The sequence below is a fragment of the Arachis hypogaea genome, chromosome 16, assembly GCF_003086295.3.
Source record: "Arachis hypogaea cultivar Tifrunner chromosome 16, arahy.Tifrunner.gnm2.J5K5, whole genome shotgun sequence".
Classification (NCBI taxonomy): domain Eukaryota; kingdom Viridiplantae; phylum Streptophyta; class Magnoliopsida; order Fabales; family Fabaceae; genus Arachis; species Arachis hypogaea.
The window spans coordinates 108,477,621-108,496,535 of record NC_092051.1 but is presented as its reverse complement, the minus strand read 5'-3'; the positions used below and the strand labels follow the sequence as shown (position 1 = coordinate 108,496,535).

Sequence of the window (18,915 nt, the reverse complement as noted above, 5' to 3'; positions counted from 1 at the left end):
TATTTTAAACTTCCAAAAAATTTGCAGCGCCATCCTAGAACCGGTGTCGAGCCTGACATTCAAGAATTGTGGCAAATTACTCATCAAAAGAGTAATGGAGAATGGGTCAATGAAAAAGCTAAACAAATTGATGTAACATTACTAACCTTTTCCTCTTTCAACTGCATGGAAGTTAAATTTTATCTCCATTTTCAAATCACAAATTGGATTGTGTAGGATGATATTAGCTCTATGCTCGATGAATCCTATGATTTGGAAAATCCTCTCACTCCAAATGAAGCTTTTCTACTTGTGAGAGGTGACAAAAGTGGTGCAAGTTATGGCATAAAGGCTACAAACTCTAAATTAAGGATTCAAGCACAACTTCAAGAGGCAATGCAAGACCATGAGGAGCTAACAAAGGAAATAGATATGCTCAAAGGAAAACTTGAAGAGCAACGAACACGGCAAGAGGAAGAATTAGCTCAAATGAAAGCTCAATTGGAAGCTCAACAAGCTGTTGTGAACTCTCTCACGGCGCGCTTTGACAATGAAACAAACTAGACCCTAAAGGTACTCCTAAAGTTGCTTATGGCTTTAATACATTTTTGTAGATGATTCCCATTTTATATTAGTATACTTTAATTTGTATATGGATCTATCTATCACATTTTACTTGTGTCATGGTTGAAAAATGACAAATGTCCTATTATTTGGTTTGATAAATTTGGTTAGGTATGGCTGAGACATAAGTTGCGAATTGGTTGTGTTTGTTGGAACCGTGGACGGTGGAAATATCCAAATTTTAGGGGAGGTTCTGCCGAAATTTTTCTAAACATTTTGGATAAAACTTAGTGAAAAAATTATAATTAGTTTGGATAAAACTTAGTGGAAAAATTATAATTAGTGTTATATCTTGTTTCTAACTTCTTTGTTTCGGTTTTTCTTATTTACAGGAGTGCTGAAATGGTGACCATATGCTACTTTGAGGGCTCAACAATGTTTTGATGCATAGAGACACTAATCTATGTTAGAACTTTTATGTTTTGGTTGAACTTTGTATGTTAGAACTTTTATGTTTTGGTTGAACTAATCAATGTACTCACTAGCTAATGTTATTTTGTTTCAAGACAATTTTAGCTAAAAAGATCTTGTTTGACTTATGTATGTTTTTGCATATTATATACATGTAAACTTGCTTATTATCATTGTTAATATATTAGTTAATTTAAAAAATAATTTAGTAAATTATGCATGTAATTTGTAATAAAAAAAGTAGTTACAAAATAATTAATTTGCTTTCGTAACTAAAGAAAAATATGTTACAAAATCATGTTACATTTTGTAACAAAATTTTTTGATAGAAAAAAATTGATTGTCATGAAAAATACCTTCAAGATAAAAAATTGTTACCATTTTTGTAACGGCTTATGGTTTTTTGTATAAAAAAAAATTGTTACAAAAAATGCTTTTGAATTGTAACAGTTCCATTTTTCGTTACAAAAACTTTTTGTAACGGGACTTACTGCAATGGACCCTTTTTTTGTTACAAAAAACTTTTGTTTCAAAATTTTGACGTTTTGTAACAATATTTTTTGTTACAAATGCGCCTTTTTCTTGTAGTGCTAGCATTTTTAATATTGTACGCTTGATAATTCCTCCACTATCTTCTTCAAAATGGAATAATTCCTACAAGAGTAGAATTAAATTGTTGGTAGGTGTCGAATTAAGATTCTGGGACTGTACAAAAATATAACGATTTACCTCTACACATTCATTATATATCTTGTCCATAGAGCGAACCTTTCTCCAATCCTTCTCGCAGATTGGGAATTTGGTGTAGTCAGATCCTAGCATTCCGACAACGCCGCTTAGTATACAAGCTTCATTTCCAACTGGTTGCAGTCTATCGTTGAACCTCAGTACGATCTTTCTACCGTTAGGTGGCTTCATAGCCTCTCTCACACTTAAATGAAGTTGCTTGATTGTCCCATCAGACTCTGTTTATCATAGTTAGTCTGTGTGAGTAACCACTGTGGCCAATATGCAATGAAATCATAAAGAAATTACTCATAAAAAAAATACATGGGATAAATTTATATATACCAATTGTTTTAACATCCCAAAATTCGGTGGTCTTGCGTCTCTTGCGCTTTAGAGCCTCTGATGCAGCAAATAGGTTGTCAACGTGTTGCTCAAAAGAATCTACCTCATCTGTCTCTGGGTCTAAATCTTCATCAGGCGATTCCGAGTGTTGAGCACCATTCGTGGGAGGCTGTGGAGCAGGCGGTGGTTCGGTACAGGGTGGTCGAAAGGAGCGTAAAGATGAGGTCGGGGCGGCACCAGTACCACTAGAGGGGGGAATTAAGCCATCCACTTGGAACACGGATGAAGCCGCAGCAGATCCTGTTTGCATTTGCTGACATAACGAGTCTACCTTTGATTTCTTCGTGAAACGACCTATCCTAGGCATCTTAATAAACTTGGTACCACCAAAAAGATAACTTAATACTATTATCAAAATGTAAACAATAAACAAAAATTCAAATAGCATTAACTATAACCAAATATTTAGACACGTATATCAATATATATATATATATATATAGCTCGTAAAAGAAATAGCAATTGGCTTAAAATGAGTTAATTGGAAGCAACGTGCCTTTTCGTTATCTCTGTCATGCGTATAATTTTCTCATAGACCAAACAAGTGCAATATAAATTAATAATAATGCATGCGGTTCAAATATGGAATTTTATATACCAAAACATATATAAAACATATAGAACAGCACATAATAAAATTATCATACGCAACTATATATTTCTTTTCACATTCGATTATACATTCAAATGCATGAATTACTACTTGGTTGCATAAGCACTATAAACCCATTACCCGAAATAAAATCAAGTAAAAACAATTTTAAGTACTCTATGTAAGTCATGAACGCTGACTTCTACAATTGACCAAGAAATCTTATTCTGAAATAAACTAAAAACATATCGTGCTTAGTCTTTCAATTATTTAAAATACTCACTATTAATTTCTTATTCTTGTGCATTATTTCATAACCTGAGATACGAATGTATAAATAAACTCCTCTTCTTGACCTATATTCACATATCTTATCAGTTTATAATTATCTTTTTTTTTTACATACATTAAAGTGAAAATTTATATATGAATTGACTTTGTAAATGTTTTGACAAAAAGGAGAATGGTGTTCACTTTTTTTTTTGCCTTTCTCATAGTTAAAGTCAACACAAAATCAACTAAAATAAAGAGGATAAAAATTTGTAAATTCAAAATTCTGGATAATGAAAAGCCATAGACAAATCTCCTAGCTCAGTTACAACCATCACAGTTAATGCTATGAACTGACTAAAGAAATAGGAGAGAAATAGGATTGTGATAAATAACAATTCCCAGCAGAAATTATTACATAAATATACTGCTAAATTATAAATTACAGTTAATACAATTTTCATCAGCACACAACAGTTGTAGATATTATAATAAGATAACCTTCTTGTTAATCTCAAATAGTTAGTAAATTGCAAATCACAAAAAATACCACTAAATATGACAAAGCAAAGTTAATTCTTAAATTATTGGAATACCAGATATGTTAAACAAGTGCAGTATGGCAACAATACTGCATTTGAAGAAGATTTTCTTAATTATTGTTTTCAAAACTAAATCATGAGAAAGAAAGGGAGGAACTTGATCATGGCGACACAATTTAAATTCCATAAATAAGGGTTAATAAACATGCGATTCTCAATGGACAAATTAGCAACCACACTAGATCAAATATTTGTGCTTACCGGCAGCGGGAGAAAGATTATCGACGCTGTTGGTTCTCACGATGCAACTGCTTGACGGTGGACATGGCAGGAAGACGCTGATGGATTCTGGCTTTGCGACGTCGATGGCTACTCCAACTTGATGAAATTCGAAGATTGTTTAGAGGAAGAGAATCGGTCCAATAGTAACGAGCGGAAGTGCGTCTCGTGGGAGGCTTAGTGGTGAAAGAAATTAGGATTATGTTAGTGGCGGGGTTATGTATTTTGAACATAGAAAGACTGAGTTCCTTTCTCTCCTGAGGGTGGTAATAATAAACGGGCTTCACTCAACAGTGTAAAAAAGTCATGTATATACAATAAAAAACCATGATATATTTAAGTAAATAACAATATTAATAGACTTATTCAAAAAATCATATATTTAATTGGGGGCTATAATAATAATAATAATAATAATAATAATAATAATAATAATAATAAAAACAATCGTTAAAATGAATTGTTTTTTTATTTTTTAATTAAAAAATTTGGCTTTACTTCATAATAGAATTTAAAATTGAATATTTTTAATTCAGGTAAAACAAAAACTAACATCTATGTAAAAAAAATGCTTTTAAAATTGTGTACGTTAAGAGTACTACCAAAAAAATACACTAACTTTTATTATAGTCTTTGAATTTACTTATTATAGTATTTAAATTTTAATTATGTATCTATAACAATATATAATAATATCTCAAGTATCACCCATTCTTTTTTTCCTATGTTACCCAAATTTTTATAATCTAAAAGTACATACTTAGTCACGTACTCAAAGAAATTTAACAAAATTGCTCACTCTCAATTGTGAGATTATAAAAATGGCTCTATTTGCAAAATAGTTTAAAAACGGTAATTTTTTCTATTCAAGGTTTATTATTATAACTTATGTTAATTCTATTAATCAAAATTATGAATAATAATTTTAATTTTTTATTTTTAGGATGTATTAAAAGATGAGACCTATTTTATAATTTAAATTATTTAAAAATTTACTTATTACAGAACAAGTGAAGTCTATTTTTTGACTATAGGAATAATAATAATTTTCTGATGAATATAGGTCAAAATAAATATAAATTTATTCAATGAGTACCTAAAAATGACTTCATAATAATGACTTCATAACCATTTGATTGCTAGAAAAAAACATGACTCAATAAGTATAAAGTCTAATATTAAACAACTACAAATAAGTAAAATAAGTAACAAAAAATGAGTACATAAAAATTAACATTTTATTATTTGGTATTAATATATACATAATAAAATAAGAACATTGTTCTCATACCTAAAATGTGACAGTATCCTTTTTTAGAATTATTTATTTTTTTAATTTTTATCTTTATTTTTGTGCTTTATTTTAATTTTGTTAAAAAAAATACTATTATCGTTTTACTTTAATGTCTAAGTTTTACCAAACACGAAAATATATGACCTTGTGTGCATTGAAGTGGACTCCTTCATTAATTAATCATTTAATTTATATTGAGAGAGACTTTTATTTCCATTGCTGGGTAGTCATCAACATGCATTCGGCTACACTGTCTTATAAAAAATAAACGAAGGAATAATCTTGGCTGTCAATTGAATGTTGTCTCAAAATAATTTGAAGTCACCAAAAATTAAATAGGATATATATTTATACGTAATTTTAAACTAGAACATGTTCCTTGCTACCTCACCAAGCTCACACCAATTAAAAAGACAAATCATCTAAGTCAGAGTATACCATTTACACACTAATTTTTCAAGAACCAGATCAACTCAGAGACTGAAAAAAATCAGGTGTATCTAACAAGATCAAACTAACAAGTCCATACATCATGACTCAAAATACACCATTCTCTTATGGTAATATATTGAGGTCAAAAGTAAGCTTCGAAGTATTATTAACAGTAGATACAACCTCTTCCGAACTATCGTCGTTCACAACGTCGTCCTCCTCCATCGAGTCTTGAACTACCTCCCCTGATTCTTCTAGAGTCTCTTGAACATTCTCTTGAATTAAACCTAAAAGTTAGATTGAGCCAATTAATATAATTATGTTACCAATAGTAAATAAGAAAACAACCATGGCTACGCAACAATGTCAGTTTATTGTCTAGCTTACGGTCCCAAAGTCGTGCAAGCTTTCTCTCTATAAGAATGAATTCCTCCCGAGATGTAATATCAATTTCAACAGAAAGAGGATTCTCGTAACGTGTCTGCGCAATGTCTAACAGTACACACATAAATATGATTAAGTTGAAAATGGGTAACAACTGTTCTAAGTATTGGTTGCTAGAATCACCTTTTCCAGGTGAATCTGCTGTTTTTTATTCTTATCACTACTCATCTTAATTAATTAATTGCTACTAATAATTTTACAATATATATATATATATATGTCGGTATTTTCATGTAACCTTCGTATGAATTATAGTAGGAAGCTTTAATTAGAGTGGTGGGGCACATTTAAATCAAGAGATGTTGATGTTGAACTCTGGTAATAAATAATGATATTTTTAAAATTTAAAAATGTAATCTTGTGGTTGGACCAGCATTTCTCACTATGTTCACACATAACTAAGAAGAAATACAAGTCATTATCCCAAAGTGATGGTGATTTTCCATTCTTGAAACTTGACTCAAGTTTCGTCAACCCACCATTTCTTGCTTCCATCCCACGCCAATATGGCTTCATGCTTATCTTAACTTGTGCTTGCTAATAAATATATTAAATAAATACTTATGCCATTAATTTCTATGAATAATATACTATTATCATATAAATATAGAGGAGTGTATATGTATTAAAGTTATATTGAGTATTGACATTTACAGAAATTTGTAGAATTAAAGAGATTTTAATTTAACAACTATAAAAAGTAAAATTAAGAATCTAAATTATTACTCATACCCAAAATATCTGTGTTGCCTTGCCGAAAAAAACACTCAGAAGTTAGTATCGAAAAGAGTATTGATATAAATCCGTTGCATGCAAACTAGGACAATGGTCGTAACATGATATATTTTTGTATCATAATTTTTTCCTAATAAAAAGATGCATGATGGATTCTGATGCTTTTGTATGTTATATACCAAAAGCAAATAACATAGCTATATATCACTACTTAGGACCAGCTGGCCAACTACAAAGAATCAGTCCATATTAAATTGTTTTTAAAGGTATGATGCTGGGCTTTTTGACTTCCGCAATAAGTTTAAACGCTAATATAATTGAGGCATGTGTAGAAAATAGTTTATCTTACCTTCACCTCCTCTAGTATTTGGTGCGACAACTTCTTGTCTGTACTAGTTATGAACACAAAGCCGAATTTCCTGTGGTACTTTCTTTTGAACTGCTCCAACTCCTGCAGTGTTAAGAGACTCAAACGATGTATCAAGCTTATAAAGTGTCCTTTATTTATAGGATAATAACATCACTCAAATTAGTGTTGCCATTTGAAAAGGTAAGAGGACCAAGCAATTGTCCGACTTATCAGAGCGTACCAACATAATGGGCCCAGGCGCAAACTTAGCAGCCTGATCTATGTGCAGGTGTGCAGAGAAGACATCCAGCCATGACTGAATAGGCGACTTGTTGAACCATAAGTCCCTTGCAAATGATGTTGCGTGCTCCAGCGAGGAAAACGGAGATGCCTGAACCATTGCCTTGGAAAACCAGATGCTAGTGCCGCAAAGAAAGAAGTCTCTCTCCACCAATTTCCCTGATAAGCCCCATCATGAAACAAGTGAGCAAAATAACCACGCATACTCCTGCCAATCAACAGTTAACTCCGGCTGCTCTATATTAAAGGATACCACACTAAATTTCTGAAATCCTTAATAACTCCTAGCAATTAGTCGGGCAATCAGAAAATAAAACTATTATTAACCACCAGCAATTGTGACATTCCCTCCATGTGCAGCAGCAAATTCTAGTAGACTAGTGTACAAGTGCACCATATTCAGAAAATTGCAAGATATATACTAGTACTAGTGTATAAATATAAAATAAACCTAATTTTGGAATAGCACACCTAGCAAAGAAACTGCTAAATCAGAGTATATGTACCACACCAGAATAAAGCTACTAATAATAATAATAATAATAATAAGCAAATGTTCCGCACCAAAAATATTATAAACATGCAGATTCTAGAGTCATATATAATTCACATAATCATAATAACACAGTCAAATCAATTTCTAGTCTTCTTCATTGCCAAACACATCTAAGACTCAACAGCCTCTTCGTGAGTATCAAAGGCATCATTGGTGGGTTCTTCTAAATCGCCCTCCCTTATTAGTGACAATCCTTCCACCTCACACTCAGCGCACTCAGATAAACTCGGTTGGGGGGAAAGTTCCACCTCACAGTGTTCATGTATATCACCCATATCAAATAAATCTCTTGGCTTTACAAGGACTACTACACTCCATTCCTTATCAACCTCATCTTCCACATAGTATACAAGGCGAGCCTTTGACGCAAGAATGTACGGTTCGTCATCCTCTCGATCACCAACATGTATCGGATTAGAGAAATTGACGAGTGTGTGGCCCAAAACATCTTGTTTTATGCCTCTACCAGGTGTGGTATTTGCCCATATATATCTAAACAAAACGACTGTGAATTGACCACTGTAATTCAGCTCAATGATGTCCACTAGTTTCCCATAATACGAGACACCACCAACCGCAATATTATTGTCGCGCTTGCTTGCATAACTTCTAGTGTCGGAAGTGGCGTGAACCCCGCTATTCTGAGTTTTCAGCCCTTCTTCTCTTGACAGGGTCCTAAACCTAAATCCATTTACATTGTAAGCTGTAAAGCGGCTAGCTTGAACATTGGGGCTACATGCAAGCCACTGCAGTTCGCTCGAATGCCTGATGCTTCCCAAGGGAACCTGGTAGGTAACAATCACACGTTTCATCAGTTTGGGATAGAACAAATAGGATACCATCGATAACAGGATTGATCATAATAGGCTTTACCTCACGCTTGAACCACTCGGAAAATTCTCTGTGCACAACGCTGTCTATGTGAGACTGGGACCTTGTCCTGCTTCGCAACTGCCTTTTTTTGATGGCCTTAAAATCACTGGAGAGATAACAAGAGTTTCATGTCAGAATCTCCATCTAGAGTATGTCATGTTCGTATACCATCATATGAACTTTACTTACTCTATGAACTTTTCCATAGCCGGAGAATTGACCAAGACGTGACGGTGAGCTTGAAATTTCTCAGTTGGTGTGAGAGCGTAAAATGAAGCAGCCCCAACAACCTTTCCTACCCCCGGGAACATGGATGCACTTTCACACTGGTTAGGTTCACATGGTCGATCGTCAACACGCATTGGTCGATTGATCCTACTCTCGACGTTATCGAGGTATCTTGAGTAGAACACGAGAATCTCCTCCGATAAGTATCCCTCTGCGATAGAGCCCTCCGGTTGTGACCTATTACGCATGAACTGCTTGAGACGACATAGGTATCTTTCGATTGGGTACATCCACCGATATTGAACTGGGCCACCAAGTCGCACTTCCTCGACCAGATGTACCGTCAAGTGCACCATGACGGTGAAGAAAGATGGGGGGAAAATCATCTCCATGCGACAAAGAGTATTGACCACATGATCTTGAAGCAGAGGAAGTTTTTGAGGGTCAATGGATTTACTGCATATTCTGCGAAAAAAGGACGATAAATCTGCCAAGACAGAGGACACTGGGGCAGGCAACGCATTCCTTAACGCAATTGGCAGGAGATGCTCCATCAGAATGTGACAGTCGTGACTTTTCAAGCCCGACATCTTGCGCTGTCGTAGGTCAACACAGCGGGAAATGTTGCTAGAGTAGCCATCTGGAAAGACCACATTCTTGATAGTCCTTAAAAAGACATCCTTCTGTGGATTGGTCATAGTAAAGATGGCGGATGGGTACTTTCCATCTTTCCGTGGCCACAGATCATGCTTGATTCCCATCAATTGGAGGTCTTTTCTTGCCTTAAGGTGGTCTTTAGATTTACCTTTCTCGTTCATTATGGTGAAAACTATGTTGTCGCACACATTCTTCTCTATGTGCATCACATCAAGATTGTGACGCAATCCATTGTTTTTCCAGTATGGTAGATCAAAGAATATACTCCTCTTCTTCCAAGGGGACTCGTCATGTATGGCGGTTTGCTGTCCACGTGTCCTTTCCTAGTAACCGATTGTACCTTGCCAAGGTGGACATGCACGTCCTGTAGTTGTCTCACAATGTCTCCACCAGAGAGTTTGATAGGTGGACCTCTAGCCTCTATCTTTCCATCAAATCTATCCCGGTCCTTTCTATATCTGTGGGCAGGATTCAGAAAGCGACGATGGCCCATGTAACACCATTTCTGACTGTGTGTGAGCCAGTTAGTCTCAGCATCTAAATTGCATGCAGGACAAGCTCTCCCCGTACGTGTTCCACCCGAACAAGTTGCCTAAACCAGGAAAATCACTGATTGTCCACATTAACGCAGCATACATCATGAAAGTTTTTTTCGTGTAAGCATCGTACATTTCAACACCAACCCACAACAGCTTCAACTCATCGATCAAGGATTGTAAGTAGACATCTATATCATTTCCAGGCATTTTAGGCCCAGGAATAATCACGGAGAGGACAAAAGAGGTGGGTTTCATGCAAATCCAAGGGGGCAGGTTATACGGAATAAGAACCACTAGCCAAATTGAGTACTTCAAGCTCGTGTTTCCATAAGGGTTAAAGCCATCGCTAGCCAAGGCTAGGCGAACACTGCGTGGATCACTGGAGAAGTCAGAATAGGTTCTATCAAATGCCTTCCATGCATCGCCGTCCCATGGATGCTGGTAAATACCGTCAGAGCTATGCCCACTCTTATGCCACAACATGTCAGTGGCTGTCTTACTAGACATGTAGAGCCGCTGCAATCGTGGAATAAGGGGAAAGTAGTGAAGAGTCTTCGCCGCTTGCAGTTTTCTGTTCTTCTTAACAACCCTGTTGATCCTCACTCTGGAGTTCTTATTAGTCTTTTGCTTCCATCTTGATGTCCCACATCGCTTGCATTTAGACAACTCTTCGTCGCTGCCCTGGAATAACATGTAGTCATTTGGACATGCATCTATCTTTTTGTATGTGATACCAAGCTTCCTTATGATCCTCTTGGCATTGTGTATAGTGCTCGGAATCCTTGCATTCTCAAAGGCATCCGCCAGCAACTCCAGTATCATTCCGAAGTTGTCGCTCACTCCGCACAGGGATTTTATATGATAGAGCCTCACCAAGAAAGACAACTTAGAGAACCTTGAACATCCCGGGTATAGCTCCTGCGCTCCATCTTCGAGCAGGTCATGCAAGTTGCGGACCTCTGCGGTGCTTTCATTTGATAAGTATGGCAACTCCTCCCGATCCCCGCCAGCATGTTCATTCATTGAATCGTCTTCGTCGCCGTGCATTCCTGGGAAGTTGAACGCCTCCTGAACTATGTCAAGCATCAGGTCATTGAGGTTTCTATCGGGTTCTACTACTTGTCCTTCCATAGAGCTCTCTGCCATGCGTCTCTCCCCGTGATGTACCCAAAATGTATAAGTAGAGGGGAAAGGTTTTATTATCAAATGATCATACGCATCCTCCCTAGTTGGGAGAAGGCGAAAACCACATTTCAAACATTGACAATGTATCATCCTATCGGATGATGCATTGGCAAATGCGAAATCTAAGAATCTGTTCAAATCGTCCCTATACTCTGGACCAATTCGTGGCTTTGAAATCCAAATCTTATCAATGTCTACTTCAATGATATAATAGAACACCGAAAATTCAAATAATAAAGTCAGAGTATAAAGTAGATACTGACAATAACTCTTAAAATAAAAAACAAAAAATACAGATACTATCCTTCAAAACAATACACATCACACAAGATAATTTATTGAAAGTTGCTTACTCATTGGAAAATTTTGCACTTAAAAAAAAATTACTGGAATAAAGAAATGCTAGTCCCAAAGCCAAAATATTGAAATGGAAAATAAAACCTTACAAAAAAAAAAAAGAAAAAAAGAGAGGCGTTATAGTTAGAGTTAAAATTATACTTAAGACAAAAGCATTGAAGAACTATACAATCCATTATAAAAGAAAAGGAATTTTAATAATTTTACCGTTAGAGAAATAAAAAATGACTATTAGATAAAGGGCTTAAGTTAACTAGTTGTAACATGCACATCAAGCTTATAAATATATTTAATTATTATAACTTACTAGATGTGTACTTTTCAATTAAATAACACCTAATAATTTGCAACACTAATATGGAAAACTAACTATTATATACGTACAACCACAATATTATTGTTATTGTATATTATCATGACAGTCGATTCACCTTTATTATTATCTGGATGATTAAATAAATGTGCTGCTTGCAATTTGCTAAGGTGAATATGAACGAACAATCTGAAAACTAGTATCGGCTATGGAATAATTTACTGCATTATCTATGTGGCATCCGTAACAGTCATATCTAAATTTCTAAAACGAACATTAAATTCTTATTTCCTAGTACTTGATAAAAAGATTTAAGGGCTCACACAAGAATCATGCACTTCTATCTAAAATGACACACCGAGCTTTCTTCCCATCCAATTACAATGAGTAAAAGTACAATAAAAATAATAATTATTTTTATGTGCTAGTAGTAAAAAATAATTACTTTTTTAACTGTGTAGACAAGATTTATATAAACACCTGCTCCTACCAAATAACAATAATTTGAGTGCCGAAATTTTACCAAAAGATAAGAAAATTGTGAGAAAATATAGGGGGAATTTGAAAGCATGCCAATGGAAGTTCAAATTAGCTTCATGATTTCATCATAGCACTCCTACATTTTACTGTTCCAAGTTGGTAGAACAACTTAAGTCAAATAACAAATAGATCCAAGAAGTGGTCTGCCATTAATTTATAGGCCTTTAGATTACAAAAAATACTTGGTAAATTCTCGAAAAGATTTTGTGAAAGACTCATTGCTTCATAACAAATGAAGTACCTGTGACAGTTGAAGGTACAAGGACGCACCCTAGATAATTTATATCAAATTCTCGAGATATCCGCTCGTCGGAGAACCTGTTCCAAGGATTTTAATTTTATCCTATGTCATCGAAGAAAATAGAACCATAAATTATCTCACAAGCGTTTAAAAATTAAGTTAGAAAAAGAGAAAAAGAAGATGGTAACAAACATTTGGAACTAATGATTAACTAAACCTGAAATATTTGTGAGAAAATTCAGATAATCCAGAAAATGACATAATTGACTGTGAACATAGTAACATAAAGAATTTAAATATGCACAGGTTCAGAATAGGTTAAAAATCACACAAGTGTTAAGCCTTCGACTCTTCTAGCTTTCTCTCTATCTCAAAATAAGTGTATGATTTCAAGAATAACGTTGGTTTCACGCGAGAAAGGTGAGGGAAATGAACAATAGAAAGTAGAAAGATAAAAGCAGTGCAGTTATAGATGAATGTCGTCTCAAGTAGTATCATTCTCTAAGGTTCAGTAAGTTCAAAAGCAACAAAGTGCATTCGTCAGAAGATAATAAAGGCTTTATCTGACAGTTGGATCCTTTTCTCATCCAAATTTCAGTCTTACACCGTCACCTGATACTCATACTTACATTTCCACCTTCAAAAATGATGTATAAGTACATAGATATAAACTTAACAAGTGTGTAGATGTAGCCGTTGTAAAATAGTGAGAAATCATTAAAATCTTGCAAATTTAAAATTAAGAGGCTATAAAGATTTGTTCATTCTAATTGATGTGGAGATTTTGTCCTAATCTATTAAGTCATTATAATTGATGTGGAGATTTTGTCATGATCTCTTACTAATGTTGATTATAAAAGGAGTATCTTTATTATGTTGGATTTAGGAGTCAAAGTCCTTCAAAAGCAGAAAAATAGAACTATTTGTTGAGGAAGCAAAGGGCCCACCCACAAGAATAACTTGGTTGAGGCCTTGAGGGTATGCAATTCATTTACTCTGCCATTAATGGAACAGCAACTGGCATATGCCTGCTATATACTCTCAAATAATCTTTACTTGTATGTTTAACGGTTGAGTTAAAGACAAATGGAGTCCAAATGTGGGGCAATTACATGATTTTGGTCCCTTTGCAAAATCCATGGCCTAAAATCCACATTTATGTGTTCCTTTGATGCAATATAAAATCTAAATCTTTTCTCTTTCTCTCTCACTCTCCAATCTCCACTTCCTGCCAACACTTGTTATATTTACCATTAACTATGTTTGACATGAGATTAATTATCATGAACTACTACTCTTTTCATCTAATAAGATATTTCTGTTTGTGGCAATACATAATTAGAAATTTGTGAAATTTGGTTTTACACTTATGGTGCATATATATCAAGTTACAAATTGCAAGTTTACTCTCTCAGCAAAGTTGCATCATGTAAGTGAAATTTGAAACAACAAATGTATAAAAAATCAAATGCACTTATAACATATCAATGTCATTCATTTCAGTAATTACATTACATATGAACCGAGAGTGAATTGAGCAACAGTTTGATACGGAATTGAGAGACAGTGAATCGGCTTATATATTACAGAGAATTGAGAAAAATGAAAATGAAAAATAGTCAATGGACAAATAAACCCACGCCGGAAACAATTAAAAAAATGAAACAAAAAAAATAGAAAAAAACTCTATCAAAGCACTTGACTCAATTCCAAACTCTATAAATCTCTATAAAGAAGAAGAAGAATAACAAACTTATTTATATGATTTGACTCAATTCCCCAAACTTATTTATAGTATTCCTGCACTGTTATGGTTAACAAATTCAGAATTATAGTTATGTGGACACAATTCAGAGTCACACTACTTAAATTAAAAACACACTTACATAGATAAACTTAGCCATGGTGAAATTTTGCTACAAATGTTAACAAAGAGCACACATGATCTTATATATTAGATAACATTTAGAAATAGCTCATTGCAAATCTGATGCATTTTAAGAATTCTTTCAACCCAATCATGGTTGTATCTAACAGTTTCATGTGACGGAAAATACAATCAGCAGAGAAAAAAAAAGAGAACACCAAACTCTGTTTTATAGCTATTCTGTTCTGTTTTATTTTTGCTAGTATATTTTCTAGTAAAAATTTTTGTGTTGGTTTCCTACTCCATTGACATACAACAGAAGGAAAACCTGTAAGTGCTCTTGGATAATTGGAACTAATCACATGGCTTTGGGTGGTTTTGAGTAGAAAATCAAACTATACAGCTAGCCTAACATCCATCCTCAAATTGCAGCCGTTATCATCCATATATTTTCAGCAAAGAATTGGGAACAATTAAATTGGGAATAGCTCAGGGAGTGAATTGGGACTAGGGTTCGAACCAGATTAGGGACCAAATTTGGAACTGATGGATAAACAAATTTGGTACAGACAGATCCAATCAACAAGCAAAATTATTCAATTCAAACAAAGGTACCAGGCCAACACATGAAATTGGAAGAGCAAGAAAAGGGGAAGAGAGCGAACCTGAAAGGGAGGAGAGGGTGTGGTCGAGCGGGGCACAACAGGGTACTGAGGAAGGTTGAGGATGACGACACCAGGGCGGTCGGGAAGCCTCACGACGAAACCGGGATGTGCACGGCGGAGGAACGAACAACGGACATGCGTATCCACCCTCCTTTCGCACGCAGGAGATATGTAGCAGCTTCAACAGATCTGTGACCCAGAACGATGTGGCGGCTGCAGCTGATGGAAGGAATGTATAACGCAGGAGTAAGTCTTGGACCTGGTGATTGGCGCCTTTGCCCCCTTTTGGGTTCGCGCGTAAACGAGGGAAATTGGATCTGGCTTCCTCCAATTCTTGGTTGTTTTGTCACTTTGATCTTAATGAGATTTGCTGCGTTTGAGGCACAAAACCGCAGCTATGGAGTCCGGTCTTTGACGGACAGAGAATCCACTACAAAAACTGCAGCTCCTCCATCAACCTGCAGCGGTTTGGGGAGACGGTGGAATTTGGGCGCTGCTAAGGAGCGCTTCTCTTGTAGTGGTAGTGCAATTTTAAATCAAAGTGCTTAGTCTTATTGTATAAAATTGAATTGGCTGTGAGAAGCATTGCACCAATGTTGGTGTTCGTATGAGTTAAATAGTTGAAAGCTTGTCTACTATTTAAGTTTGAATGAGTGAATATCATGGATTATTGGGTAAATGTTTAAATCATGATCGAGATATCTTTAAAGGTGTAAAAGAGTTAGAATGAGAAGGGGATTGAATTGTGCTAGCTAATTTTTTCCTAAAACAAGAGAACCATAGATGCATATAAAGTCTTTCAACTTGTTAGCATCAAATGCAAGGGATTGTATAACATTTTATTTTGAAAATAACATCTTAAGTTTGAGAACTGATATGATTATTTTAAACAGTTATTTAAACAATATGATGATATATTTATCTTTGAAGCGCTATCTAAGATACTTCAGACGATGAGATTGTTTTGAGATCCACACAGAACATCATAGTCAATTTGAGAAGAAACTAAGGTATGAACAGAACATAATTGAACATATCTTAACATAGACAAAATTAAAATATGAAATAAACGGAATTAAGGATTTAGAAGAAATACACATTTATGCATATCGATTCGGATAAAATTATTGAGATAATAGTATACCCAAGATCTAATTTATCATGATTGGCTCTCGTGTAAGTGGGAGATTGTTGAGAATAAATAGTATGACCACAATCCAATCAATCATGTGTCAAATAATTTGTTATTGTTATTATCTTAAAATGTTAATATAATAAGATAAAGGTTGTAGAAGGTTTAAAAAAGGGGAGTTGAATCTATATATGGCTTTTTTTTACTTTAATGACGACCTTAGCCTTTAATTACAAACTTTTACTTAGAATCTGTTTGAACTGTGCAGTAGAAACTTTATAAGATAATTTCGTTTTGTCTTATAAATAACAGAAAACAGAACTTAGAGTAAGAGAAGAAGAATGACACAAGCATGTATCCTGGTTCAGTTGCCTTGTGTAATGCAACCTACATCCAGTCCCACCACAACAGTGGTGGAATTTCCACTATAGTTAAAGTATTATGTATACCAATTCATAGGATTCTCCAAATCCTTTTCTCTCAAGTTCTCAACTAACTTGACTTGGTTATGCTAATACCTAACTCTTCACTCTAAGTGCTAATCCAACTTAGAATGGGACACCTCACAAGTACAAGATACAAGACACAGGAAACAACCTAAAGAAATCTGAAATCACTCTAGGCTTTTCTCTCAAGTGTTTTACTCAGCCTTTTATCACTCATAGGCTTTTTCTTGATTCCTCTCTTTCTGCCTTTTTCACTTAGCTTAAATGGGTTTGATTTGGGTGATTGAACTTTTGCTTTTTGCTTAACCTTTCTCTTTCTTTCTTTTCTAATGAATGAATGGAGAAGAAGAAGCTATATCTCTCTCTCTCTCCCTCTTTCTGATTCTAACCAAAGCACACTTGTGGAGTGCTTTGGAAGGCTTTAACTTGAGTGATGTACCTTGGGCTTGGATTCTCTTCACTTACCTCTTAACCCATGTGATTTCTTTGTCATTTCTCATTTGAGCTTCGTTTGTAAATATTACCCACAATAGTAGATTCTGTTTCTTTGTTCCAAGTTAGGCTGCTGCTATATTTTTATTTTGGCCTGCAACACTGAATAAGACCATCAAAACTAATTGGGTGTTTAACCTGATAAAATAATATTTGTCATCATCAAAATAAAATTAGTTATATACATAACTCAACAATCTCCCCTTTGATGACAAACATAATTTGAACATTGATCAAAGGGATTAATTTTGAATAAGGTTAAGGAACTCCCTTTAGGTGATGTCACTTGCTTTTGTGTTGCTCCCCCTTTTCTTTTCAAGAGTTGCTCTCCCTAGATTTGTGCTCTTCTATTCTTTCCTGTTTACATATTCTTATAGAGAACACAATGATGTACTACACCCAATTCAACTTAACTAAGGGATTATATACAACCAGCAAATAAGATCCAGCCCAATACCAAACAAAACATGGCAGAACAAAACACGGCAGAATCTGAACAAAATAGAGCAACACACATGTAAAATAGAGATACATACAACAGATACACCTTATACATAACACACAACGCACAACACTACACATGTAATCTATTACTATTACTACTACTACTACTCCTACTACTCCCCCTTTTGTCATCAAGGGAGAAAATCTAATCAAATTCAAATCTGCAACTTAAAACCTGCAAAAAACCATCAATGCAAAGTTCAAACATCTAAATATATGAGATTAAAAGCAACAATTGTTAAACGGTTTACAGTCATCCGAGACATAATTAAAAGAAAGTCCAAAAGTAAAAGACAACCTTTTTTTTATGAGACAAAAGTAAACACAGGGCGGCAACACTATGAGATAATTTTAGGCATCCAAACCATCCTCTTCAGAACCAGCATCTTCTTCAGGATCAGTGGCAGCATTGTCATCTTCTTGGAGATTATCAATGAATTTCAAGAATACTACCACTCTATCTCTGGATTTTTTGAGGAAGTTTTCATGCTTGGTGGTTAGTTTCCTTTGCTCTTTACTCATAGCAATCAGATGGTTTGACTGAGAGACAAACTCTTGTACCACATCCTTAACAACTTCATACAGAACAATTTTGTGTCCAGTGGAGGCTGAAGTACTGGTGCACGAAATCGTGATTGTTCATTCCTTGGTAACGGCGCCAAAAACTTAATACGCACGTTCATAATCTTAGTTCTTTTTCACAACTTCGCATAACTAACCAGCAAGTGCACTGGGTCATCCAAGTAATAAACCTTACGTGAGTAAGGGTCGATCCCACGAAGATTGTCGGCTTGGAGCAAGCTATTGTCATCTTGCAAATTTACGCAATTCATTGGTGAGAATTTCAGATAAGCGTATGGGGATGCTTTTGTTCTTTCTGAACTTTTGCTTTCCTACTGTCTTCATCCAATCATTCATACTCCTTTCCATGGCAAGCT

General features: G+C 34.9%; 1 protein-coding gene across 1 annotated transcript; it reads right to left on the bottom strand.

Moving 5' to 3' along the window:
• Positions 1 to 10,226: 10,226 nt before the first annotated feature.
• Positions 10,227 to 11,381, bottom strand: LOC140180177 (uncharacterized). Its single transcript, XM_072220603.1, has one exon. The coding sequence runs from the start codon at positions 11,379 to 11,381 to the stop codon at positions 10,227 to 10,229; it is 1,155 nt and encodes a 384-aa protein (XP_072076704.1).
• Between the last annotated feature and the right edge of the window lie 7,534 nt (positions 11,382 to 18,915).